Source organism: Cervus canadensis, chromosome 5, assembly GCF_019320065.1.
Source record: "Cervus canadensis isolate Bull #8, Minnesota chromosome 5, ASM1932006v1, whole genome shotgun sequence".
In the NCBI taxonomy this organism is placed as follows: Eukaryota; Metazoa; Chordata; class Mammalia; order Artiodactyla; family Cervidae; genus Cervus; species Cervus canadensis.
In genome coordinates this window covers 90,197,296-90,222,937 of record NC_057390.1, presented here as the reverse complement: position 1 = coordinate 90,222,937, position 25,642 = coordinate 90,197,296, and the positions used below count along the sequence as shown (strand labels likewise).

General features: G+C 39.6%; 1 protein-coding gene across 7 annotated transcripts in view; it reads left to right on the top strand.

Moving 5' to 3' along the window:
• The first annotated feature begins 25 nt into the window (after nt 1-25).
• The window catches only part of DENND1A (DENN domain containing 1A), a 520,849-nt gene continuing 495,232 nt past the window's right edge, over nt 26-25,642 (top strand). For all 7 annotated transcript variants that reach the window (XM_043469511.1, XM_043469514.1, XM_043469510.1 and 4 more), the window contains exon 1: nt 26-288. In XM_043469511.1, the coding sequence (XP_043325446.1) occupies nt 272-288 (17 nt within the window). In that variant the 5' untranslated portion in view covers nt 26-271. The remainder of the gene's footprint in view (nt 289-25,642) is intronic.

Below are 25,642 nucleotides of genomic sequence, written 5' to 3'. Positions count from 1 at the left end.
CGGGAGGGGGTGGCGGTGTGAGAGGCGGAGGGGGAGGCGCGCGCCGGGCACGCGCGCCGGCGACCATGGCGTTCGCCCGGCTGAAGCGAGTGCATTAACCCCGGGAGGCGGCGGCGGCGGGGGAGCGAGACTCGAGCGGGCGGGCTCAGCCTGAGGGAAGGGAGGAAGGGGCGGGGAGAGCGCCGGAGGGAGGCCGGTCGGCCGCAGGCGGGCGGGCAGCGCAGCGCAGCGCCGAACGGGGCCCGCGGGCCCATGAGGAGGCCGGGGGACCATGGGCTCCAGGATCAAGTGAGTGTGGTCGGCCTGGGCGGAGCCGGGCCGGGCGAGGGGCGGCGAGGCCGGGCAAGGGCTGCAGGCCTCGGGCCGCGCGGGGGACTTGTTGCCGGGACCCCAGGGGCGCCCCGCGTGCTGGCGTCATGCGGGGAGGGGGACTGTTGCCATGACGATCCAGGGAGGCGCGGGGGCGGGGTGCGCGGGGGGTGGAAGGGCGCCGGTGGTCAGGTGTCCCCTCCTCACCTGAGGGCGGGAACAGCTGATTATAAGGTAGGTGGCCTCCTCCCCGGGGCTACAGAGAGCCTCTGAAAATGGTCACACAACTGTTGGGGGGAGGGCGAGAAATCTCCAGAAGCAACTCCCCAAATGGGTGTTTGGAGCGCCCCTGAGAGTTGGGCAGTCCTGAGGTGGCAGCTTGGCTGCTTAAGGCCTATGGTGGGGGCGGGGGGGGTCATAAAAGTCGTGAAAGGTTTTCAGAGGGAGGGGCCCCTCAAGGACTTAAGGTCTGGATGACCTGGGGAGGAAGAAGGCCCTTTTCTCTCTCCTCCTGTCTCCCCCTCCTATCTATGCAAGTCTCCCCACAGCAAGGCCAGAGGCTGTGAGGGAAGATACCCCTGTGCTGTAACCGAGCACCTGATCTTGATAATTGTTGGAAAGGTTTTGTAATCCAATCTGGCAAATTCCCTCACTCATTCATTCATCTGGAGTCCCTGGTGAGGGGTTAGTTTTCTGGGGAAAATGTTGATACATCTGACTTCAGAACCCATTGAAACACTGTTGCCTTCTTTCTAGACGTAGAAGTTGACTTTGGAAAGTGCAACTTTTATGCGGTCTCTGTTGGGTGTGTTGCTTCGGACTGTATCTCCGCTCCCAGTCAGGTCTTTTCGGCCTCTCCCTTCCTCAGTTCCAGAACACGAGATGCCTTATCTCTAATCACTAACAAATGTTCACTTTTTCTCTATGAGTAATAGAATTGTTTAAGGGCACTTAAAAACAAAGTTAACAGTGCAGACTTTTCCTTAAAACAGCTTTCAAAGAATACTTTAAACCTGCTTACAAGAAAGTCTGAAGAATGTGTTTACTTCAGCATTTTGAGAATTTTGCTTGGGAAGTTTGAAAGGGGAAGGGCCTTAAGGGTGAAATCTAGTAATTATTCAAGTACTGCATGTCTTGTTCAGTCGGTGTCCATGCAGTGTGACCTTTGGCCAGCCTTGTAGTCCCCTGACTCGTTTAGGTCTCCATTCACCAGATGCATGCCCTGAGACTAGAAAAGTTTGCTTATTATGATAATAAAAATGGAAGAGTTGGATGAGTACACTGGTAATTCTTGATTTTTGTGGAAATGAGGCAGGGAAAGAAGCATGCTCCAAATAGGCTTAAGAAGCTTGGGAGGTAAAAAGACCCGTAGTGAAGCATTGGGATTAAAGAGGCCCTCCAAGTTTAGCTCCTGCTTCCAAGCAAGAGTTGTAAACTTGGATTTCAATAGCACTTAAAAACACTTTACAAAAGCCACCTTAGAGTTGCAGGGTATCCTTGTGAGGATGCTTGCCCTTCTTGTTACAGAGTAGTTCAGAAACTTGCCAGATATGAGGCATGTCAGTGTCAGACTCAGCATGAAAATCCAAGTGGAAGTTCAGATGACTGGGCATCAGGTCTGTCTTGCTCTTGAACATTGCAGGTTGACAAAAACATTTCTCCACAGTGTTTTGTGGAACCCATCTCTCTCTATCTGAGTGCTTGAGCAAGAGAACTTATGCGTGAAATTCTATTAGGTGTGAAATTAGTATAAAGAATAGCCTTCTTGATATTGAAACTAGATTGGTTGGTGGTAAAAACTTAGACATGGGAAATATGTTAGTTTCACCTGTGAGGTAGGCTGAAAGAGAATATGAAGAGAGAAATTATGAAAAGTAGTTCTGATTTATGATGACTGTCGACTATGAAGCTTCTGCCTATAAGTAGGAACGAGGATGGACAAGTGGTGAGGAAGTGGTTTTCTTAGGTGCCTCTCTAGTTTTTGGAGGAAACAGGGCTTTGGTTACTATTGACCATCGATTCCATCCGGACAGGAAATAACAGACTGAGCTCAAGATATTCACCTGGCTGAGGTGAAGCCTGAGTGTGCAGGCTGCATTGTGTAGGACAGTCTTGGGGGTGGAGGAAGAGAGCTTGGGGGCCCCTCCAAGCAGGCTCCCTGTGCTTTTTCCTCATCTCTGATACTGTGTGGTCGGTCCAGTCAGGCTAAAAATATGGAATCAGATTTGGATTTAGATTCCACTTTTGTCTGCTGACTATGAAACTTTGTACAGATAACATCTTTCTCCCTCAGTTACCCTGAGGGTAAAATGAGGAAGGCTGTATATTACAGAGTCATAATGAGCAATAAATATAGTATCAACATGACTGCTGGACCCATATTAAAAACTCAGTAATTGTTAGTTTCTTTTATACTTTTTTCTATCAAAAGACTAAGAAGACTGCTTTATTTTATACCAGAAATGTCAGAGAGCTGTGTGTTTCAGGTGATGGAGAAGAAGGGTTTTGAAGATCTAGGTATTAGACTTCGAACATGCAGAACAGGACTCAGCAGTCTCTCATTAAAACAAGACAGTTGATTGAAAACAATACTGTGTGTAATTATGAAGCTGGTGTCTGTTATATGATTATTAAAGCAGGTGAGTTGCTAGGCACAGGTGTTGAGATTTAGTGCTTGATCAGACTTTCAAGTTAAGGTGGTGGAGCATAATCTCTGTGTCAGGTATAGTAGTAATGCTTTATGTGAACCATTTCATCAAATCCTCACAACTGCCCAATGATGTAGGTACTATTAGCCATTTTTTAAATGAGAGAATTGGGGTTTGTAGGCCTTAGATTGGATGCCAGCCCTGATGCCAGTTCTCTGCACCTACCTCTCTTCAGCCTAGGCCAGGTGTCCTTCATCTGTTTCTATGACCCCCCTCCATATTTATCACTGTCACAACACTAACTTTAGTTCCTTGTGTGTCTCCTATACTAAGCCCAACGTAAACTTTGTTGAGAGCAGGGACTTTCTTATTTGTTTTGAGTTCCTTGTGTCAGACCCAGTACCTAATACATCAGGTTGTTCAGGAAGAGTTTATGGAATGCATTTATGAAATATGTTGGGATCTGAATTATGATCCTAGCTAAAGGCTCCTAGATGAATGTAGAGTTAAAAAGTAACAGTTTGCAATTTGAACTCTTGAGGAGGAAGGCTGTTTATAAGCTCTTAAGCTGAATTGTCCTGGTCTAGGCAGCAATTTATTTTTTCTGAAGAATGTTTATAGTTCATCCTCAGTAAAGGAACCTTGATTTGCCTCAGATATTCACTTGGATGAAAGGAAAGGTCACTGGTGTACAGGTAGCATTCTGAGAAGCTCCTAACCTTAAACCTGAGCAGACATTTATTTATCTAGAGAGGTAAAAGGAGAAACAGTAACTGGCAACCTTCGACAGGTATCTTTAAATCTTATTTAGTGTTTGAGTGATCCCAGTGGACTGGAATGTGGTTAATACAAAGCAATTTAACTGATAATGTAGACACACAGCAGGAAACTGTGGCAGTTTTAATATTGTTTGTGGTGACATCCTAGAAATTGTTTCCAGGCACCAAGGGCAGGAAGTGGATTGTAAGTAATCGAAGGAAGTACTCTAAGTGAGTTTGAAGAAACCTGACATTTATGGGCTTGGAGAAAAGCATACTCAAAGATTTGAAGGCATTGGGTCAGAACAGGACAGCCGATTCGGCTTTGTGGTGGTGTTTATTCTTCATTAGCCTGTATACCTGTCTTCTGTCCCTGTCAGACCATGACCTTTTTGAGGTTGGTAACCAAGAAATTTATCCATTCATTCATTTACTTACTATCTCACTAAGAAGAGTGTCACACACTTGTTATATTCATCATTGTTATTATAATTGGTGGAAGTACTATGTTATGTGCCTGGTAGCAAACTCCGGGAGTTAATGATGGACAGGGAAGCCTAGCGTGCTGCAGTCCATGGGGTCGCAAAGACATGACTGAGCAACTGAACTGAGTGAGGGAGAGGGGTTTCCCCAGTGGCTCAGAGGTAAATAATCTGCCTACAGTGCAGGAGATGCAGGAGCCACGGGTTCAGTTCCCAGGTTGGGAAGATACCCTGGAGGAGGAAATGGTGACCCACTCCAGTATTCTTGCCTGGCGAATCCCATGGACAGAGGAGCCCGGCTTGCTACATTCCATGGGGTCACAAAGAGTTGGACACGACTGAGTGACTGAAGCACAGTGAGGAAGAGCTTACTGTGGAGATGATTTTTCAGTTGATAAGTCATTAGTCATGTAAAGAGACTCACAAGACTGCATTCCAGACAGAAGAGCATATGCCCACCTTGAGGCAAGAAAACCTTAGGCATTATCAGGAGCTGATAGTGGGTTTAGGTAGTGACTGGTGGCAGGGAGGCTGGGGCCCTGAGCAGGGCCTACCTGTAGGCTGCAGTAATCTGCAAACAACTTTATTAAGATATAATTCACATACTGTAAAGCTTATTCTTTTACAGTATATAATTAAATGGTTTTCAGTATACTTACAAATACCACTATCCAAGTCCCAGAACATTTTCATCACTCCAGAAAGAAACTCCATACACATTAGTGGTCACTTCCTGTTCCCCCCAAACCCTCTTAGCCCTAGGCAATCACTGATCTATTTATAGTTGCTATGGATTTGTCAATTTTAGGCATTACCATATAAATGGAATAACATATAATTCTTTGTCTTTCATTAAACATGATGATTCCCAAGTTTATCCATATTATATGTGAATATTCCATTACTTTTTGTTGTTGAATAATATTTCATTGTATGGATAAAGCACATTTTATTCATCCATTCATCAGTTGTTAGGTATTTGGGTTGTTTCCACTTTTTCACTGTTATGAATAATGTTGCTGTGAACATTTTGTGTGGACATATGTTTTCATTTCTCTTGGGTATATACCTGGGAGTGGAATTGCTAGATCATATGGTAACTCTTTTTAAGGAACTGTTAAACTGTTTTCCAAAGCAGTTGCACCACTTTGTGTAAAGTAGTGTCTCATTGTGGTTATGATTTGGCCCTCAAGAATTGTATAGAAAACGAAAGATCAGAGTAGACCAAAATAGGTTTCTCAGAAGAGGGTGAAACTGGAACTGAAAGAAAAGTGAGATTTGGAGAAGGGAGGGGGGATTTCTGGAGGAAGAACAGGGGAAGTTATATGACTGGAAAGTGGGGATAAGCCCATCATTGTTTTCTGATACAGAGAATCAGCTTTGGCTTTTTAAGATTGCTCTGCTCTGGGCTTTATTTGAACAGCCTGTTAAGGGATTCCATTACCAAAATGCACCACAGACTGGCTTCTTTGTGTAGCACAGCTGACATATCTTCCTTCTGTGGGATAAGAGTAGGAGTTGAAATGTGACTTCCTCTCCAGGGCCCTCTAACACTTCTTCTCTTTCCTCTCTCCACCACGGTGCTCCCCTTTCAGTCTCCGTAGGAGAGAGTACACAGACTGGTGGTGGTGGAACAAAAGTCTTGCTAGAGGGGCTTCCCTGGTGGTCCAGTGCTTAAGACTTTGCCTTCCAGTGCAGGGGGTGCAGGTTCGATTCCTGGTTGGGGAGCTTTTCCACATGCCTTATGGCCAAAAATCCCAAACATGAAACAGAAGCAGGATTGTAACAGGTGCAATAAAGACTTCTACAAATGTTACACATTAAAAAAAAAAACAACAAAAAAAACTTTAAAAAGTCTTGCTAGAGACTGAGTTCTCCATTATTAGCACCCAGAGATAGTCCCTTGAATTTTCATGACTTTTCTGGAAAACGTTTTGCTGCAACTCCATTATTCTAGTCTGAGCCGTTGCCATCAACTTGGAGGGGTTTGCACAGCAGACAGGAAGGTTAAAACAGGCAAAGTATTGCTGTAGGAAAAAGTTTTTTTTCCAGACTGTTAAATTTGTGTGTAAGGGCCCAGCTGAAATTCCTTTTGTGGCCAAAAACCCCACAAAAGGGTTTTAAACTTTTTTTTTGAAACTTTTTATTTTGTTTTGGGGTACAATGTGATACTTTCAGGTGAACATGAAGGTACTCAGCCATACATACACATGTATCCATTCTCCCAAACTCCCCTCCCATCCAGGCTGCCATGTAACTTTAAGCAGAGAGTTCCCTGTGCTATATAGTAAGTAGGTCCTTGTTGGTTATTCATTTTAGATATAGCAGAGTGTACACGTCCATCCCAAACTTCCTAACTATTTCTTTCCTCTGTCCTTCTCACTGGCAACCATAAGTTTGTTCTCTAAGTCTGTGAGTGTCTTTCTGTTTTGTAAGTTCATCTGTATCATTTCTTTTTAGAATCCACATATAAGGCATGTCATACAATATTTCTCCAGCTGGAATTCTTATTGTGAGTTGCAAAGTTTAGTCTTTTACCTGGCTCTAGCGGGAACTAATCTCTGGATTTGAAATATCCTTTTTGGTTAAAAGGATTTTGTTGAGAAATGGAAAGATAAACAATGAAGAAAAATAAACCAAAGGAAACAAAATAAAGTTGGCCCTACTTTAGTTGGGATCCATATCCATTCTTTCCAAGTGTTTTGGACTTGAAAAGGAACCAAATAAAGGAAATAAGAAAACACATGCATTATATCCCCAAAGGGATAGGTTATATCCGCAAAGTTCACTTGTAATTAATTTGGTTATGACATTTAGAATGTATTTTTCTCCTAGAGATACTGTTGTATACATTAAGCATAAGGACATTCCAGATGAATTGTGTTTTTAAAAGACATAGGGAGATTACAGGTGTAGCTGAAATGCAGAATACGTGCATAAAGATTATAGGTGATAAAGGTGAAAAAGCAGGTTTGTGCCACTGCGACCTGATGCTATTGAAGGATTGAGTTGGGAATGTAATATGATCAGATTTGGGTTTTTAGGAATATTACTTTGGCAGCAGTAGTTTAGAACAGCAATATCTCAGTCTTGTGCAGCATGATCCACTGTGGTGTGAAAAGAACATGTTAGAATCTATATTTGTTTCTATATCAACTTCAAAGGGCTTCTCTGCTAGCTCAGTTGGTAAAGAATCCACCTGCAATGCAGGAGACCCGGGTTTGATTCCTGGGTCCAGAAGATCTGCTGGAGAAGGGATAGGCTACGCTTTCCTGTATTCTTGGGCTTCCCTTGTGGCTTAGCTGGTAAAGAATATGCCTGCAAGATGGTAGACCTGGATTTGGTCCTGGGTGAAGGTCCCCTGCAGAAGGGAAAGGTTATCCACTCCAGTATTCTGGCCTGGAGAATTAAACTGTATAGTCCATGGGGTCGCAAAGAGTCGGACACGACTGAGTGACTTTCAGTTTCACTTTCTTTGACTTTCATAACTTTCAAAATTTCTGTTTCTGTGTTTTCTAATAATATACTATAGATTTGTATAGTAAGGCGTTCTTATAATTTATAAAAATACATAGATGTATGCTCAAGTTTTTTTACCCATAGGGAAGAATTCATGGAAAAAAATTGGAGAACCCTGGTTTATAGAACTGTGTTTAGTTTATATGGCAGAAGATCAAGGCCTGAAGTGAGGTTTTAGTTTTTGAAAGAAAAAGGACAACTTTGAGAGAGATTTTAGGTAGAATTGACAAGACTTGGTGACAAGTTACAAGAGGTGAGAGAAGAATCAAAGATGACTTGCCAGGGTTAGCAAAGTTATAAATGAGTGTTTGGAAGGTGAGCACTGGTTATATAATATGTTTGCTTTTCTGAGGAAAAGTGAAAAGTTATAATTGGGAGAAGGCATTTTAGTCTGTGGTGAGAAAAAAAGAAATCTTTAAGGGTGCCAGAGTGAATGCATGTGCTCGGTTAGATGAGTAAGACTTCAAGTGGGCTTGCCCGAGTTGCTGAGGGGAAATCTGTCCACCTTAGGTTTTAGGAAGAGAGAAAAAATAAACTTTTGAATTTACTTTAGCTACAGGAAAGGTTTCAGGGATGTTGCATTGATCTCGCCTAGGCTGTGTGAATAAATAGGAGGAAGGAAACCAATCTTGGTAAAGATACTGTTTCATTCCAAGTACATAGTTACTGTACTCCAGGGCCTGATAGGAGTGAGGGCAGTGTGGGCCTCGGAGACCCTCGGTTTGAGTTCCCACAAGCACTCACAATCACCATCTGAGTTCTAAGTTTCTGAGCCTCAGATTTTTTAATTTATGAAAGGAAGCTAATCTACCTTTAGAGTTGTCCTGAGGATTAGCTACCCACTCCAGTATTCTTGCCTGGAGAATTCCATGGACAGAGCCTGGTGGGCTAGTCTCCCTGGTGTCTCAAAGAGTCAAACACGACTAGACGACTAACACTTTCAGCAGAAAAATAGCTGTTTAGTTAGCTGTTTGGTAAACGTCGTGTAGTCGCTAAGTCATATCTGTTTCTTGCGACCCCATGGACTGTAGCCCACTAGACAGCTCTGTCCATGGGATTTCCCAGGTAAGAAAACCGCAGTGGGTTGCCATTTTCTTCTCCAGGGCATCTCCTCGACCGAGGGATCCAACCCAAGTCTCCTGCGTTAGCAGGCAGATCCTTTATCACTGAGCCACCTGATGGCAGCCCTCATTAATATTGTTTGGAGTGAATGGAACATACTTGTCTGAGCAATCTGAAGTTAAAAAAAAATTCTCAAAGCAGGTGTTCCTTTTTATAGCTTTTTTTTTTTTTTTTAAGACTAAGTATTTGCTTTTTCTTTGAGTGTGTTAGGATGATGTGTTGTATATTTTACTGAATTTATTTGAAGGTTTGTGATCCTGGTATATGCAAAGCGCTAGTCCTCTTACTGGTTGGGAGAAAAACTTTTAAGTCTACTCAGAGACAAGATGAGCATACAAATAATTAAAATTATAATAACATTTAAGAATATTTTGTGCCTCCTCTCTCATCAGTAATTGAAAATTTTATTCAGTTTTAGAAAAGTTTTACTCCATTTATGTTCATCTATTTAGATGGTATCACTGTTCACTTCTACTCTTTTAAATATAACTTCATTCCTTTTTTTCTGAATACTTAAAATTATCATTTTTTATTTTGGAAAAATTGAAACATTATGAAAGCAGAGAGAATAGTGTAATGAGTCCCCAAATGCCCATCACTTAGTTTCAGCACTTATTAATTTATGGCTTTCTTAGTTCCATTTATAGATAACTGACCATAACTCTTCTCTGCCTTCTAGTCCTTGATTATTTTGAAGCAAATTATGTCTGGCTATCTCTTTTTGATCCATTAATTTATTAGAGGTTATAAAATGATTTTACTTTCATCATTTCTTCTTAATATTAACTAGAATACTTCTGTAAATAAAAACTGCATATCAACTATTTGGTCACCCTGAGGTGCAGTTCATATGGGAAAGGCATAATAAATATTTGATTCATTTTGTTCATTTTTCAAACTGTTTTCTAGCATTTTCCCAGGGTGACTGATTTTTTTCTTTCTGAGTATCACTTTAAACACATAATAATAGATTTAAACCTGTTTGTTATATTTCACTTTACTGTAGTTATCCTCATGGATGTTAATTTGCCCTATTTTTGTCTAGTGGAAGCTTCTTCAGGTTAACGTCTAGAGTCCTTTTGACAGAATCCCAGTAGTTTTTAATAGTTCCCTTGTCTTTTGGTGTGATGACCTAGATGTTCCAGGTTCATCTTGTATGTTTCCTGCTCCAGACCTGTTTTCTGCTGTTTCTCTAAGGAGTCTTGCTTCTTTTTGGTGGGAGGTGGTGTTAGAGATTTCAGTCTAGGTTTTAGAACTTTTTTTTTTTTTTTTCCTACTGGTCAGTCATTATTTCTAGGCTCCTCCAGGGATCAGAACTAGAAAGTTGTGTGTGTGTATGTGTGTATTTTTAAGGTAAACTATATCACATGTTCATATTGATATTTACAACTCAAGACTAATGCATTTTAACTTAACCTCATTATTCTTACATCTGAATCTCTTATCACTCATGTCAAAAGTTCTGATTTCCAATGATGCCAGCAGAAGTACTCTTTTTGCTTTATCCCACCATATCCATGAAACTCAACAGCAATACCAACATTACCAACAGTATATACTGAAGACAGGTGTGTTTTTTCAATTTGGTGATTCTTTTTGTCCTTGGAATATATGTGGACTAGGATTGTATAGTCAATTTACTGTTGTGAAACCACTAGAAATGATTTCTTTCTCAGTGGTTGTGTCACCAACTCAATTCTTAGTTGTTTTTTTTTCTTTTGATCTTTTGGGATTGCTTTTAAAAAATAATTTTGTTTTATAATTACATAAAATACTTCCATGGTTTCAGAGCCAAATCTGCAAAAAAGGTATATTCAGAAAAGTCTAATGTCTATCCTCCACACATCACCCTGTTTCTTCCCTCTGTGGGTTGCAAGTTAAAAAAATTTTTTTTTTTAAATTTTGTTAGAAAAAAGGTAAATACATCAATATATTCCCTCCCCTCAACAACTCTCAGACAAATTATAGTATTCTATGTACACTTTTTTCTCCTTTACTTTTCTCATTTTATTCCCTGTCAAGAGTTAACTTTTAATAGTATATAGAGGTCATTCTCATTTCTCTGTGGGGACAGCATAGTATTCCAGTGGATGGATGGTCATGGGTTTTTCAACCAGTCTCACGCTGATGCTCATTTAGGTTGCTCCCAGTGCTATTATAAATGAGCTGTAATAAATAGTCTTGTGTATGTCCCTTTTTGTATTTCTCCCATTATATCATTGGGATAGATTTTTAGAAGTGGTATTGCTGGGTCAAGGAGTAAATTTATATGTAATGTTACTTTAGTAAAATTATAAAAGAACTTCTCTGGTGGTCCAGTAGCTGAGACTCTTTGCTGCCAGTGCAGGGGGCCTGAGTTCGATCTGTGGTCAAGGAACCAGATCCCAAATGCCACAAACTAAGAGTTCACATGCTGCAACTAAAAAGATCCCACATTCTGCACCTAAGACCAAATAAATAAATATTAAAAAAAAATTGTAAAGTAGTATAATAAAACTTTAGTAAAAAGTGTCAAATTCTCCTCCACACAGATTGAGCCATTTCATATTCCCACATATGATAGTGCCTTGTTGCCTTACAGCTTCACCAACAAAATGTGTTTGTCAAACTTTAAAAATTATTTTAGTCAGAGCTCTTAATGTGTGTGATAACAAATCAAATCGTTTGTAAGAGCTCATGATGAAGAGTAATAATTCTTTACCCTACACTGCACTTCTTCAGAAACAGCCTCTATTAACTGATTTTTAGTTCTTCTGTTGGTTAACATATAACCCTCAGATAAATCTCTATCTCTTAATTAAATTAACTTTAGACAGTATTTGTTGACACTCTGAAATGGAAGATGATGAGTACCTTTATAATATGTCTCTCTTCCTCTTCTGCTGTTATATATGTATCTATATTTCTAATTTTTATAATGATTGTATTTTAATGTAGTATAGTTTTTATTCCATTGATTTTCAATAGTGTCTTTTGACGCCCACTTTCTAAGGGAAAGATAGCTCATTTTAGTTCTGATCCATGACCAGGACCAAGTTTTCCATTATTTATCTTTAGGTTAACTCTAAAGATTGTGTTATGAATATTTAAATATTGTTTAGCATAGGCCATGTAGGGTGCTAGAATAACATTTTCTTTTTTTTGGGTGCATTGTCATGATCTCATTTGACATAGAATGTTCTTAACATCAAGGTCATATAACCTTTTATAATCCACTTAGAATTTAAAGTTATGCTAAATTTGTTTTGTATCTGGCTATGTGTATATATTTTACATTTACATGTACAAAATAGCTCGAGGACAACAGCCTTGTGTAAAGAGCAGCCCAAGACATCACATGAGTAAGCTTCCATCCTCCTATTGGCAACCTGAAACCTCTACTTGCAGCCTTTGTGAGGGCTAGGGCACCTTTGGGAGCCTGAGCCTTGGCTTTTGACTTTGACCTTGCGGTAGCCCCAGATCAGCAGAGCAGTGTCACTGCTACAGCTTGTCTCCCAAGCTTTTAGGACTGATGCCTTTCAGGATCTTGAGCCTGTTAAAGGCTTTGATGGCCTTTGTCTTATTGGTGTGCATCTTCTTTAGAGCATTCTTGTGTTTCTTGAAAAAGTTCAAGATCCTTAGGAACTTAGGTTCCTCCTCCTTAAAAAAAAGTCATTGTGATTAGGGTTTATTGATGCCATTTTGTAATTGGTTATGTGTGATGTGGTTCTTGGACTTGGCCGTATGTGCTGCACTGCTGCTGGCAGCCCAGAAAGTAAGACTGGGAAAGAGTCATATTTGAATTTTGATTTAAAAAAAATCGTCCTCCTTCCCCAAGTTTTTAAATTCCTTTTTTCCCTCTCTCGCATTACTTCACCATATCGTTAATTTTTTCCAAACTTGCAGTCATACTTGCAGTTTTATTGGGGCTCTTTTTTTTTTCTTCCTTTTTCCTAATGGTTTCTTCCTAACTTCCTGTTGATCTGTATAAAGTCAGCTATGTTGTTATAATCTTGGAATGTCCCTTCACCACTCCCCTACTTCATTATTTCCTGGCCCCTGTGTTATTTTGTTTTCTAGAGGACAGATTTAAGTTTTTATAGGAGGCAGTCACACAAGTGGACTTGTGAAAAGTGTGCATTTGAGTTCTTGCAAGTCTTTTCATGTCTGAAAAAAGTCTGCTTCTTCACACTTGATTGATGGTTTGTATGGTCATAGAGTTCTAGGTTGGAAAATTTTCCTGCAGAGCTTTGAAGTTTATTTTCCCACTGTCTTTTAACTGGCTCGCTATGACACTGCTCCGGAAGGGGAAGACGGCACTCTGCCTTCATATTGTCAGATTGAGGTATATGACTAGGTTTCATGTTCAGTCTGCATTGACACCTAGGGTGCAGAATTCCCTTTTACTGCAGGGCTGAGGTGGGAGTTCTGGTTCCCAGGAGGCCTCCACCAGTATTTCCCTGGCTGGGTGCAGTGGTGCCTTGTTGCTGCTCCCGCTATGGCCTCAATTACTGCCATGTGAGTATGGAGGTCCAGGCTTTCCACCGTCTCCACTGAAACCTTGTGAGAGTCCTCGCTGCTGTGCAGCGGGTGTAAGGAAAGCCCTGGTTCCCTGCGTTGACTTTCTCTGACACCACACTGGCAGGGGGTGGGTGGATGGGATACTTCAGCACAGCCTGGCAAAGGTAGAAATCTAAGTTGCTTCCCTGTGTCCTTTGCTGACTCGAGTGAGGGTGGGACCATACAGGTTTTTCTGTGGTGTTTGGCTGTATTGTTTGGTAGTTATTTCCTGAAAGTTTTCTGACTTGTTAGGTGGCCCCTTCTTAGGCCCTTCAGTTAGAGCTGACTTTTGTTGGAATTTTTTTTTTTTTTTTGGTCTTCATCAGTTGGTGTTTCAGGTTGCCAGTTGCTATCGTCATGAATGGCTGTTCAGTTTTATCAAATACATTTTCTGCATCTACTGAGATGATTTTTTGATCCCTTTCAACCCCCTTTTTTAATGAAGTGAACTACATTTATTTTCAAATATGTAACTTTGCATTCCTGGGATAAACCTGTTTGGTCATGATATCCTTTTTATACGTATTGCTGGATTCAGTTAACTAGTATTTTATTTTTTTGTTTGCATTTGTAGTCATAAGAGATTTTGACTATAATTTTTCTTTTTTGTAATGTTCTTGTTAGATTTTGGTATCAAGATTATGCTGGCTTTATGAGAAAGAGGACTGTCTTAAAAAACTGTTAAAGAAATGGTTTTTTTTTTTTTTTTAGTGTAAAAAGTTATCAGTGGTTACTGATTTTTGGATAAGCAAGGGAAGTCTCTATTGAATTTAAGGAAATTAGGTATTACTCATAAGTAATGAGAAATGAGAACAGGAAAATGCTTATTTGTGTTTCCCTATAATATCAGGGGATAGATAATCCCTCGCTTCCACCTTCCACGTTCATACTCACTCCCCCTTCTCTGTTATATACACAGATATTATTTTATTTTTTTGATCAATTCAAGTTCTGGTCATCATGATGTTTTATCTCTTAGTATTTTAGCCTATATCTCCTAAGAACGAGTATATTCTTCTATAAAACCACAATTCTTTTATCACCATGAAGAGATTTTGCATTCATACAATAATATATCTAACATAAAATTTATATTTAAATTCTTCCAGTTCCAATACTGTCTTTCGCAGCCTTTCATTTCTGAGTCTGAGTCCCGCTAGGGACCATATATTGTATTTAGCTGTCATGTCTCTAGTGCCCTTTCATCTAAGACAGTTCTTCTACTTTCTCTTTTTCTTCTTTTCTCTGACATTGACTTTTTAAAGAATCCTGACCATTGTTTTCTTTAAAAGTCCTCCATTTGGGATCTGTTATTTTTTGGGGGGGATCTGTTTTAATGTTAAAAGTTCATGTTTAAACATTTTGGCAGGAATACCACATACCATAGGTAATGTGTCTAATACCATGCTCTTTTATTCTTCTTGGAAGTCACTCCTTTTCCTTCATCCTTATTTAAAAGGCTCGCATTTGTTGTCTTTTTATCTTCTTTTTCTCTCCCTTGTTTCTGTTTTGTTGAAGTCATGTTTCTGCTCTATTAAAATATGCCACTTTCCTGAAATATGTTAATCTTTTTCAGAAGTATATTTGTTCTCCAAGAGATGATGTTCTCTTTCCATTTGCAATATTTATAATAGGTGTTCTATTTTCCATATGCCTTTGAGCAAGGTGGACTGTATCTAGTTTTGCTGTTTGCCACAGGTGGGATGGATGGGGTACCATGAGTACTGTTCTTTATGCCCACAGCTGACAGTGAGATCCTTTCTCAGGTCTGCAGTTGAAGAACTGGTTCATGTTCATTGTTCTCAGTTGAATTCTAGAGACTAGCAGGTGTTTGCACTAGTGAGGTAGAATTTTATTCCCTTACTGCCTGATACTCTCATACTTTCAACTGATAACATGCAAAAGAACTAAAATTCCCAGAGTGTATTCCATTAGAGTTATTTTTGTCTCTGTTCTCACTGTACTTTTTGTGTATAATTATTATAACCAATATAACTACTTTAAAAAGAAAGTCAAGATATCAGGTAGCTCCCCCTGCCTATTACAGTGTGTGCATGTGTGTGTGTGAGTGATCCATGAGTATAATAATCAGGATTGAAGGGTAAAGTGGCTGAAGGTGGGAAGAAAAATTAACCTGTTATATTAAAAGAGAGGTAATGAGGGCTGATACTAGGATGTTTCCTTTTATTTTGCATCACATATGCCTTTATTTTTAGTAGTTCAGATATCAATGAGAATTGTCAAGGCATAGTATCAGAAGATCAGAAAGTCTTCATGACCAGATGGATTATGACTGCAGAATTTGTAGCCTGGGTAACTGAGAGAAAAAGGTGGCAGAGCCAGCATTAAAAATAAGGAAATTGAGATGTTTCTGGGGAAATGAATCATTGGTTTGATTGATTTGGGTTATATTGAGTGAGGTTACTATCTGTGGGGAGCTCTCCAAGGGCAGTTAAAATTTGGACCTGAAGGTCATAAGAAACTATATCTTTAGGTATAGTCTGGGAGTCAGTTACAGAGTCACAAGTACTGAGAACGAAAGAAATTTCATGAATCTAGTGGGTGGATGGAGGGTAGGAGGGAAGGAAAGATCAGTAAGATGCTAGGGACGTCTCACATCCTAAATCCAGACATCAGCTTGTTGATTCATGCGCTTGTCTCTGTCTGCACTGCTATCCTCTCTTGGTCCGGGCCACCGTTCTCTCTTACCTTAATGACTGTAACTTCTCTTGACCGACGCTTTCTACCACTCTTGTCTCTCTCCAGTTCAATCAGTATCCAAAGTAAGTCTTCCAAAGGGCAAATCTGATTATGTCAGTTGACTGCTGAAAATCCTTCAGTTGCTTCCTGTGTTTTCAGATTAAAATCCACACACCTCACATGACTTAAAAAACCCTTTGAGATCTTGACTCTGCTTATTAATATAAAAATAATGACTAACATTAACTGAATTCTTTTGAACATTAGTATTTACTCTAAGTACTTTACATTTGTTAAGTCATTAAATCTTCACACTTAATCTTTGAATTTATTAATACCTTCATTAACAGCCTGGTGGAGTAGGTACTTCTATGATCCCCATCTTGCAGATGAAAAAGACTTCCAATATCCGAAAGTCACAGAGTTAACAAGTGGGAAGCTAATAACTTTGCATTCAGTATATTTATTTTTCACCATAATCATACCAGATAAGAATTGTTAGTACCCCCTTTTACTAATAAAGTGGGGCTTCCCGGGTGGCTCAGACAGTAAAGAATCTGCCTGCAATGCAGGAGGCGTAGATTTGAGCCCTGGGTTGGGAAGATTCCCTGGAGAAGGGAATGGTTACCCACTCCACTATTCTTGCCTGGAGAACTCCATAGACAGAGGAGCCTGAAGGGCTACAGTCCATGGAGTCGCAAAGAGTTGGACACTGCTGAGTGACTAACACTTTCACTTTCAAAGTCAAAGATGCTGTTTGCCCAGAACACACGGGTTATGAGTAGTGGAGCTGGATTTGGAACCTAGATATATATATATATATGTATATATATATATGTATATATATATGACTCTGAGTGTCCCCTTTCCTCCAATCTTGTCTGACCCCAGCCTCATCCATAGCACTCCTCACTTCCTACTTCTGAGCGCACATGCACATAGCGTGGGTTAACTTTTAATCATTCTTCAGGTTTTAGCTCAAATAGAACTCTGGAAAAAAACCTCTGAGCATCCCCATTACTCTTTCTGCTACACTTGGAGGAACTCTGCCCATCAGCCTTGGCCATGACTCTTCTTCGAATGTCTTCCTGTAGCCTGCAAACTTCATGAAGTGCTGGGAGAGTCTTGCTCACTATTACACCTTGAGTGACTTGTACAATGTGTGGCACACAGTTAATAAATACTAAATAATTAAATGAAAGTTTAACCTAACACAGAAGTTTGGTGTTGACTGTACTTCATTCATAAAATAGTAGTCTTTTTATATATTTAACTTTCAACTATTTATGTTTGTGATGGTTCCAAATAACTGATAATCCCTTAACCATGTGGCTTTGGCAAATCCCCTTGGGATTATAAATTTTTACACTTGTGTGTATTTTTCTTAGGCTAAGATTGCTATGCTTTATCCCTAGAGTAAATACTGATTATTACCAGAAAAAGACAATTCAGAATATGCTGATTTAACTGGAGGGTGCATCCTGGGGGTCTCACTTGCTGTGACTAGTATATAATGTTAGTCTTTCTGACACTGATCAATGAAAGTTGTTTCTACTCTGCCTGTAAGCTGGTTATTCTTTTTGGTGCTAGAGAATAGGCAGTCATAGGCTAGAATTAAGGAGGAAGAAATTTATAGAGTGTTTGGATGGCCCATTTCTTAATCTTTTCTCAGCCAAATTGGTCTGACATTTCCCACCTTGTTTTGTCTTCCTCATAGGAAAAGTTCCATATTGCACAGGAGAGGACAATTAGCAGGGATATGAGTTGCACATTATTAGTTCAGTGGTTCTCAAACATGTTCAGGTGATGGAGTACCTCCAAATCATGGTATTCTGAGGAATACTGTGAAATATTTATATATTAAATTTCAAACTACACTTTTCTTTCCTAAATCAGATACCACTTTATATTATTTTTTAGAATAGATAGGGAATAGCAGGTGAGAGAGGTTTAAGAAAAATTTACAGTAGAAAAACTTAAAATTATATTACTTTAGCTTTTTCATCCATATTGGGAAAAGGCCACATTTGACACCTTAGTCTATTTTCCAAAACACCAGTGTTTCAGGTAACATAGTTGGAGAACTACTAAATTCATTGAGTTTGGGAAGAGAGGAGAAGCTGAAGTGAAAGACGATAATATCAGTGTTTTCCAGTTTGGGAGCATCAACGTGCCATTGAAAGGAATTGGTGTGTCAGGAGGGAGAACTGGCATTGAGGTCAAGAATGATGAATTGGGTTGAGTGTAAACTAATGATAGGCTGAAGAGAAATATATAGTAGGCATTCAGAAGACAGGCTTAGTGCCTGTCACAGAGTAAGGCCCTCAATAAATGTTGGATGCCACTATTACCAGAAAGAAAGAGTAGAGATTTGGAAATCATTGGCATGGATAAGAAAGGTGAAGTTGTTTTCAAACTGAATATATTAAAATAAGGTTCAAGGTTTGAACTTAGGGGAAAAGAAGAGACATAGGTAAGCAATGTAGAATGCTGTTGGGAGGTCAGTGGAAAATAGGAATCCAGCAAAGATGATTTGAATTAATGGGTTGTTATGAATGTCCTTTGAGAAGATACTCTCAATTTGGTATTACATTTATTTATTCATCCAAGGCAGAAATCTGGGAGTTTTTTCCATTCCTCACATATCACTTGTCCCTCCAATCTGTTGATAAAGTGCTGTCAAACTTCTTGAGTAGGACAGAAAAACAAACTATATATGAATAATTGAGAAATTGGACTTCATCAAATTTAAAATCTTTTGCTTATCAAAAGACACTCTTTAAGCAAATGAAAAGACAAGCCAGACTTCTCAAAACTCACACATTTGATCAGTTCTTCCTATTTCCATTGCTGCCTTCATAGAAAATTGTCTAACATATTTATATATAAACTCAGTATACAGAATCTTACAACTCAGTTTGACACAATCCAGTAGAAAAAAATGAGCAAAAGATTTGAACAGACATGTTATCAAAGAAGGATATCAAAGAAGATATACAGATGAATAAACTTATGAAAAATGCTTAGCATTAATCATTAGGAAAATGCAAATTAAAACAATATTGAGAAAACCCCCAAACAGTCAATAGAATGGCTGACAGTATCAAGTGTTGATGGGGATTTGGGCCAGTTGGAGCCCTCATACATTGTTGATGGACTCAGAGGTGAGTCTTGAAGTTCAAAGCCAACTTTATCGGTCATTTTTCTGAGCTTTCCTCTCTTCTGTCTCTCCAGTTCCCTAGGGCTCCCTTTTTTGTTCTGCTGGTCAAAAAGGTGGGGTTTTATTAACCCTGTCCTGCTGTGCTCTTCCTATAAGTGCACCTATAGTCTAGACCTTGTAGTGGGAGGACTGAGAGATTTAATTGCATTAATTGGGTTTAGTGAATGTGTGTCTATTGTCTGTTCTGTTGTCTATTGTGTCAATTTTCAGCTATTTTCTGACCCAGTACTAAGCAAAGAGGAGAACCTGAGAAGGTAAATAGAGTGTTAAAACCAGTTTTCTAATACCTGCTATTTGTTATAACCCATTCTTTTCCCCTCTTGAATACTGACTAGTTTTATATTTTCTGTGTCTATCTTCTGTGTCTTTTGCTTTCTTGTAAAATATTTTTTCACTTAATACTACTCTATATAATTTTGTATATTGACAAATTCTCTTTGGTTGTATCTTTTCTGCTTCTAAGCCATGCATTGTGTTATTCTTTTATTTTGAGAATTTTTTTGTTCTTTTTCAATTTTGCTTGATCATGTCATAGTTTCTTACTCTTTATTAATTTGTCACTTTTATTTCTTTAAACTTATCATTTAAGCTTATCCAGACTTATCATTCAAGTATCTGAAGTCTCTGGAAGTCTGATTCTGCCATCTTTTATTTCTGAAGTTCTTATGGGCTTATTTTCCTGAGGGTTTTCTAATTTTTGCCCATGAGTTCATAATTCCTGGAACTTTTTGTGAAAATTATTTTGAGGCCAAGGTTGAAGTGAATTTTTCCAGAGAAGATTATGTAATTCTCTTTGTTAGTGTCCTGTGGCCACTTTTAGTTTGTGACCATTTTAACTTAAATTCCAGGGTTGAGGGTTTTTGACCATTCTGTAGCAATCCCTGTGAGAGCCAGCTTGTGGTTGAACTTGCAGAAAGATTTTCCTTTCTTTCTTAATGCCAAGTTTTGAGACTAGTGGTTTTCACTATAGTTCCTGCATGTGTTCCTGAATGTATGGATGGGTATCTTATCTTGATCACCTTTGTAGTTCTACTTTAAATTATTAGGGAAGGGTATCTATTACACTTTCCAACTTAGGTTAAATCTTAGTTTTGTATTGCATTCCTTGAGACCTATTAAACTGGGAGAATGAAGCTTGCATGGGTCTATGTGAATGCCTTCAAGGAGGAAGCTAGTTTGTGTGTTTTGATTGCCTTCTTGGGTTTCAGTCTTCACTTAGTTTTTCTTCTGAATCTTCCTTATTTTCTTGTAAGCTCATCACTGTGTTTATTTGAGAATATGAAAAAAAAAATCCATTATTTATACTTGTTTTCAGTGAAAGTTCAGAAAGGTACTTATCTTGTCATATTGCCAGAAATGAAATTTGCAGCTGCAGTTTTTCCAAGTTTTAATCAGATTTAGTTGCTTATTTTTCAAATTTTATATGAACATTCATACCTCTGTACTCTGTGCAGCCTCTTCCCCTTGATTAAAAATCTCTTTCCTCCCCAGCTAGCTAAATCCTGTTCATTCTGCAGTGGTCACTTCAGGTTCTACCTCTTTATGATGCTTCTCTTGAATGCTCTAACTCAGTTCAGTTCAGTCGCTCAGTCATGTCCGACTCTTTGTGACCCCATGAATCACAGCACACCAGGCCTCCCTGTCCATCACCAACTCCCGGAGTTTACTCAAACTCATGCCCATCGAGTCGGTGATGCCATCCAGCCATCTCATCCTCTGTCGTCCCCTTCTCCTCCTGCCCCCAGTCCCTCCCAGCATCAGGGTCTTTTCCAATGAGTCAACTCTTCGCATGAGGTGGCCAAAGTATTGGAGTTTCAGCTTCAGCATCAGTCCTTCCAGTGAACAGCCAGGACTTATCTCCTTTAGGATGGACTGGTTGGATCTCCTTGCAGTCCAAAGGACTCTCAAGAGTCTTCTCCAACACCACAGTTCAAAAGCATCAGTTATTCGGCGCTCAGCTTTCTTCACAGTCCAACTCTCACATCCATACATGACCACTGGAAAAACCATAGCCTTGACTAGACGGACCTTTGTTGGCAAAGTAATGTCTCTTTTTTAATATGCTATCTAGGTTGGTCATAACTTTCCTTCCAAGGAGTAAGCGTCTTTTAATTTCATGGCTGCAGTCACCATCTGCAGTGATTTTGGAGCCCCCCAAAATAAAGTCTGTTACTCTTCCCATTGTTTCCCCATCTATTTGCCATGAAGTGATGGGACCAGATGCCATGATCTTAGTTTTCTGAATGTTGAGTTTTAAGCCAACTTTTTCACTCTCCTCTTTCACTTTCATCAAGAGGCTTTTTAGTTCCGCTTCACTCTCTGCCTTAAGGGTGGTGTCATCTGCATCTCTGAGGTTATTGATATTTCTCCCGGCAATCTTGATTCCAGCTTGTGCTTCTTCCAGCCCAGCGTTTCTCATGATGTGCTCTGCATATAAGTTAAATAAGCAGGGTGACAATATACAGCCTTGATGTACTCCTTTTCCTATTTGGAACCAGTCTGTTGTTCCATGTCCAGTTCTAACTGTTGCTTCCTGACCTGCATACAGGTTTCTCAAGAGGCAGGTCAGGTGGTCTGGTATGCCCATCTCTTTCAGAATTTTCCACAGTTTATTGTGATCCACACAGTCAAAGGCTTTGGCGTAGTCAATAAAGCAGAAATAGATGTTTTTCTGGAACTCTCTAGCTTTTTCGATGATCCAGTGGATATTGGCAATTTGATCTCTGGTTCTTCTGCCTTTTCTAAAACCAGCTTGAACATCTGGAAGTTCACGGTTCATGTATTGCTGAAGCCTGACTTGGAGAATTTTGAACATTACTAGCGTGTGAGATGAGTGCAATTGTGTGGTAGTTTGAGCATTCTTTAGGATTGCCTTTCTTTGGGATTGGAATGAAAACTGACCTTTTCCAGTCCTGTGGCCACTGCTGAGTTTTCCAAATTTGCTGGCATATTGAGTGTAGCACTTTCACAGCATCATCTTTCAGGATTTGAAATAGCTCAACTGGAATTTCATCACCTCCACTAGCTTTGTTCGTAGTGATGCTTTCTAAGGCCCACTTGACTTCACATTCCAGGATGTCTGGCTCTAGGTGAGTGATCACACCATTGTGATTATCTGGGTCATGAAGATCTTTTTTGTACAGTTCTTGTGTGTATTCTTGCCACCTCTTCTTATATCTTCTGCTTCTGTTAGGTGTATACCATTTGGTATGGAGTTAGGTCCATACCATGCTCTAACTCAGCAGTTCCCAAATATTTGGAATGTTTTTACCGATAAAAATTTAAAAACCAGTTTTGTGGAACTACATAAAAATGATCCTCTCACCAATATTTTTGAAAACAAATTATATTTTTACATCAAGAAAGCAGGACGAACATGATGTTAGATTAGGGCCAGTTTTAAAAATTGAATTAAATATCTGTCTATGGAAAATACATTGTACTGTCCCATTTCCCCCTCATTTTGCTGCTGATTAGAAAAGAGCCTTCCTGCCAACTGTCCACAGATAATTGGACACGCAGCCTTAGCCCAGAATGAAGTCTTCAACTTGCAAACGTGTTTTGTTTTACCATTTCTGTGACACCTAGTCATGTGTTTCCTCATGGTAGCTCATATTTGACTGTTTGCTTTATATTAGATTTTGTCTCCTTGACTAGATTGTAAGCTCCTTAAGAGCCATTATATGTATGTATTTAGGTTACTCATAGACATGTGTTAGATAAGTTAAATTTAGATGCCTGAGATGCTAGTTGAAACCTGGAAATATTTATAGAACACACATTTAAGTATATCACAGCTCTGAGTGTTGTTTGTTTCCTCAGAAAAAAGGAGTTTTAATATGAATCATCAATCTCTTTCTCATCTCTCTTTTCCTCCTCAGCGAAATTCATTCAGTTAACAAACTTAGCGCTTGTTAAAAGTGAAGCCTTTACTAGGGGGCTGAGAGTAGAGATGGAGTGAAACAGGGTTCCCAGTCTGGTGGAAACATGCACATGGAAGTAGAAAGCATAGACCACCTCCTGGGGATCCTTATACTAGAGTTCTGAAACAGGCCTTGTGAGAGTGTGGAGACAGCAACTGAGTTTTGTAAGGGAGTCAGAGGAGCCTCCAAACAGGAGGCTTTCATTCGTTAGCACATATCTCTTAAATGCCAACTACTTGCTAACCACTGTTCTAGATGCAGCTTGAATGAATTGCACGTTGTTTGGAAATACAGCAAATTTAGGCAGGCAAACTGGCATCTAAAACATGTCCTCTGAAGTAAGAGCAGACCTGGGTTTGAGTTCATATACTCCAGATATTTGTCCTTAGGCAAGCTATTTAATTTCTCTAAGATAATTTTGTAAAATTCAGAAATACGTCCTACCTCACAGTATTATCATGTGGAAAAAAATGAGGTGTGTTGTATAAAGAGCTTTTGTTCTGTGCTCAGCCCTTCTGAGATAGCTCAATAAATGGTAAGTATACATACATGGTATGCAGGGTGATTAAGGTTTGATAAGTGCAATGTGACTATAATACTGTGTGTGTGTGTGTGTGTGTGTGTGTGTTGGTGTAGAGGGTGGTGGCAGATGAAGCTGAAAGGTCTAGCCAAGACTGATTGTAAACAGCCTTGCATGTCGTGCTAATGAGTATTTTTATTTCTGATTGCATTTGGGAGCCTTGGAGCTTATATTGTATTTTTTGTCTTTATTTTCTAAATTGCGTTGAGGCATTCTGAGCTGTAGCTTAATAGTTAGGAGCATGGACTTGAGTGAAAATGTGTGGGTCCTAGTCCGAGCTTCCTGATTTCCTATATACCTGACCTCAGGCAAGTACTTTAACTTATCTGTACCATAGGTTCTTTACTGGTAAACTGGATCATAAACATTTTGTTGTTGTTCAGTCACTCAGTCGTGTCTGACTCTTTGTGACCCCATGGACTGCAGTACGCCAGGCTTCCCTGTCCATCATCTCCTGGAGCTTGCTCAAATTCATGTCCATTGAGCCAGGGATGCCATCCAACCATCTCATCCTCTGTCCTCCCCTTCTCCTCCTGCCTTCTGTCTTTCCCAACTCAAGGTCTTTTCTAATGAGTCAGCTCTTCCCATCAGGTGGCCAAAGTATCAGAGCTTCAGCTTCAGCATCAGTCCTTCCAGTGAATATTCAGGACTGATTTCCTTTAGGATGGACTGGTTTGATCTCCTTGCAGTCCAAGGGGACTCTCAAGAGTCTTCTCTAACACCACAGTTCAAAAGCATCAATTCAAAAAAAAAAAAAAAAAAGCATCAATTCTTCAGCGGTCAGCCTTCTTTATAGTCCAACTGTCGCATCCATATATGACAATTGGAAAAACCATAGCTTTGACTAAACAGACCTGACCTTTGTCAGCAAAGTAACATCTCTACTTTTTAATACACTGTCTAGGTTTGTCATAGCTTTTCTTCCAGGAGCAAGCGTCTTTTAATTTCATGGCTGCAGTCACTACTTGCAGTGATTTTCAAGCCCAAGAAAAGAAAGTCTGTCACTGTTTCCTTTTTTTTGCCCCCCATCTATTTGCCATGAAGTGATGGGATTGGATACCATGATCTTCCTTTTGTGAATGTTGAGTTTTAAGTCAACTTTTTCACTCTCCGCTTTCATGTTCATCAAGAGGCTTTTTATAGTTCCTCTTCACTTTGTGCCATAAGGGTGGTGTCATCTGCATATCTGAGGTTATTGATATTTCTCCCAGCAATCTTGTTTCCAACCTGTGCTTCATCCAGCCTGGCATTTTTCATGATGTACTCTGCATATAAGTTAAATAAGCAGGGTGACAATATACAACCTTGACATACTCCTTTCCCAATTTTGAACCGGTCCATTGTTCCATGTCCAGTTCTAACTGTTGCTTCTTGACCTGCATACAGATTTCTCAGGAGGTGGTCTGGTATTTCCATCCCTTGGAGAATTTTCCACAGTTTGTTGTGATCCACACAGTCAAAGGCTTTAGCATAATCAGTGAGGCAGAAGTAGATGTTTTTCTGGAATTCTCTTGCTTTCTCTGTTATCCAGTGGATGTTGACCATTTGATCTCTGGTTCCTCTGCCTTTCCTAAATCCAGCTTGAACATCTGGGAGTTCTCGGTTCACTTACTATTGAAGCCTAGCTTGGAGACTTTTGAGCATTATTTTGCTAGCATGTGAAATGAGTGTAATTGCGCAGTAGTTTAAACATTCTTTGGCATTGCCTTTCTTTGGGACTGGAAGAAAAATTGACCTTTTCCAGTCCTGTGGTCACTGCTGAGTTTTCCAAATTTGCTGGCATATTGAGAGTAGCACTTTAACAGCATCATCTTTTAAGATTTGAAATAGCTTAGCTGTAAT